The sequence below is a fragment of the Dipodomys ordii genome, unplaced genomic scaffold, assembly GCF_000151885.1.
Source record: "Dipodomys ordii isolate 6190 unplaced genomic scaffold, Dord_2.0 Scaffold14, whole genome shotgun sequence".
NCBI classification, from domain to species: domain Eukaryota; kingdom Metazoa; phylum Chordata; class Mammalia; order Rodentia; family Heteromyidae; genus Dipodomys; species Dipodomys ordii.
This window is the reverse complement of record NW_012267230.1, coordinates 10,220,002-10,222,232: the sequence shown is the minus strand read 5'-3', so window position 1 is coordinate 10,222,232 and position 2,231 is coordinate 10,220,002. Positions and strand designations below refer to the sequence as shown.

Sequence of the window (2,231 nt, the reverse complement as noted above, 5' to 3'; positions counted from 1 at the left end):
AGAACAGTCTAAGAAATAAGGCAATGGCTGCTGTGTCAAAGGCAACACCAGAAAGGCCCACTGAGGCTAGAGAAGCCAGCAGACAGCGGGTCCTGGAGGGTATGCAGATGAGGATATGCAGATACAGATATGCAAATGAGGGTATGCAAATGAGGTAGCCACCTCAACAGGGAATCTCCAAGGGTGGACAAGAACTTGAACCTGGGCTCAAGGTCACGGTCTCTGCAAGTCCCAGGTATGACTTCCAGCAGCCATTTCTGCCCCGCCCCCCCCAAAAAAGACAGAGGTGGAGTCCCTGCAGAGGGGAGACACGGGGCCTCCCCGCTGGGCGGGGGACAGGAGCCTGGCCTGGGCCTACAAGCGCTTGTAGGAGCCCAGCAGGGCTTTGCAGTTGGGGCAGTGGTGGTCCACATCCCGCAGGGCGTCCACACAGAAGGGGATGAAGCAGCAGCCTGCCACGCACCTGCAGGAACAAAGACATGGGCGCGTCACCCAACCCTGTGCGCCTGCAGAGCCTAGGTTTGGAGGTGGGCCGTGTCTCTGCTAGTATTAGGGTTCAACTTCAGGCCTTTGCACTGGCTTGTCTTGCTTGTTCAAAGTTGGTGCTCTACCACTGGAGCCATGCCTCCAGCACTGCTTTTTGCTGGTTTACTGAAGATGAGAGTCTCCACAGACTTCTCTGCCTTCAAACCTTGATCCTCCAGATCTCAGCCTCCTGAGTAGGTAGGATGACAGGCGTGAGCCACCAGCGCCACACCAATGTTAGTTGTGACAAGCCGGCTTTCTCACCGAGCCAGCAGCTGGGCGTGGCGTGAGCCCAGCAGAAGTGAACACAGGCTTGAGCCGGCTTTGGCGGGGCCTGGAGTGTGCAGACCTGGATCCTGCCAGTCTCTAAGCAACCAGGCCACCCTCCCTAAGTAGCGCTTCTCCTGGCACCAGCAGCTGAGCACGGTAGGCAGGGAGGCCCTACAGCCTCGGCGCCCATGTTGGGATGCGCCAGGAAAAACACATGGGTGTTTGTGGCAATGCTTCTGAGAGTACCCATGCCTGCAAAGACTGCCGACTCCATTCCCAGCAGCCCCCAGGACTGCACAGAGAGCTGAAGTCACCTGCCCGCAGCCACACAGCGAGTGATGAACTTCTATGTGTACGTGTGTGTGCTGGTGCTGGGCTCGAACAAAGGGTTTCACACAGTTTTGCTCACTGCTGTCTGATAGTTATTTCACGTCAAGATTCTCAGGGACTTTCCTATCTGGGATGCCTTTGAACCACAATCCTCAGACCTCAGCCTCCTGAGTTGAGTTGCTAGGATTATAGGGGTAAGCCATCATGCCCATCTCCTTCCCTCCCTCCTTCCTTCCATCCATCTGCCTGGGAAAAACTTGTGGTCCCTCTGATTTCTCTCCCAGAGCAGAACAAGCCTCTCTTGAGAGAACACCTGCGCAGACATAAATATTTACAGTCCACCTCCACTGCCTCACACAGCAAAGAGTAAGCCATTCTGGAAGGTTCTATGGAGGCAGCCAATGCACAGAATGTCCACAGCTTCTCTCAGACAGTCATGACTTAGGTCATGAAATTCTAAAAGAAAAAGAAGCCCCTGAGGGCCCCCCCTCACCAAGCCCACCTGCGCTAAGTGCTCTGTGTCCTACTCATGGAAAGTAATTTCTAGACACCCTGGTGCCTGAGCTATGCGATTCTGGCCAGGGGAACACAGCAGGCCTGGGGGAAGTTGTGGGGTGCTATGGGCATCTGGCAGGTGGAGACTGAGGACACTGCTCCCACAAAATCCCAAAGTATATTATCAGCCAGGTGCTGATGGCTCACACCTGTCATCCTAGTGATTCAGGAGGCTGAGATCTGAGGATCGGGGTTTGACATCAGCCTGAGGAAGATAAGTCCTTGAAACTCTCATCTCCAATAAGCCACCAAGAAAGCCAGATGTGGAGCTGTGGCTCCAGGGTTACAACGCTAGCCTTAAGTGAAAAAAACTCAGGGACAAGCACCCAGACCCCGAGTTCAAGCCTCAGGACCAGCACACACACAAGAAAGGAAGCAAGGGATGAAAGGAGGGAGGGAGGCAGGGAGGGACGGAGGGAGGGAGACCCAAAAGGAAGGTTGGGGAAGCAATGAGCATGGTCAGTGTCTGCCTAGCTTGCTGAGGCCCTGAACTCCAGCCCAGCAACGAGAGAGAGAGAGAGAGAGAGAGAGAGAGAGAGAGAGAGGAGAGA

General features: G+C 54.9%; 1 protein-coding gene across 1 annotated transcript in view; it reads right to left on the bottom strand.

Moving 5' to 3' along the window:
* Window positions 1–292: 292 nt before the first annotated feature.
* The window catches only part of Litaf (lipopolysaccharide-induced TNF factor), a 42,481-nt gene continuing 40,542 nt past the window's right edge, over window positions 293–2,231 (bottom strand). The window contains exon 4 of the mRNA XM_013011735.1: window positions 293–463. Coding sequence (XP_012867189.1) covers window positions 355–463 — 109 coding nt within the window. The 3' untranslated portion in view covers window positions 293–354. The remainder of the gene's footprint in view (window positions 464–2,231) is intronic.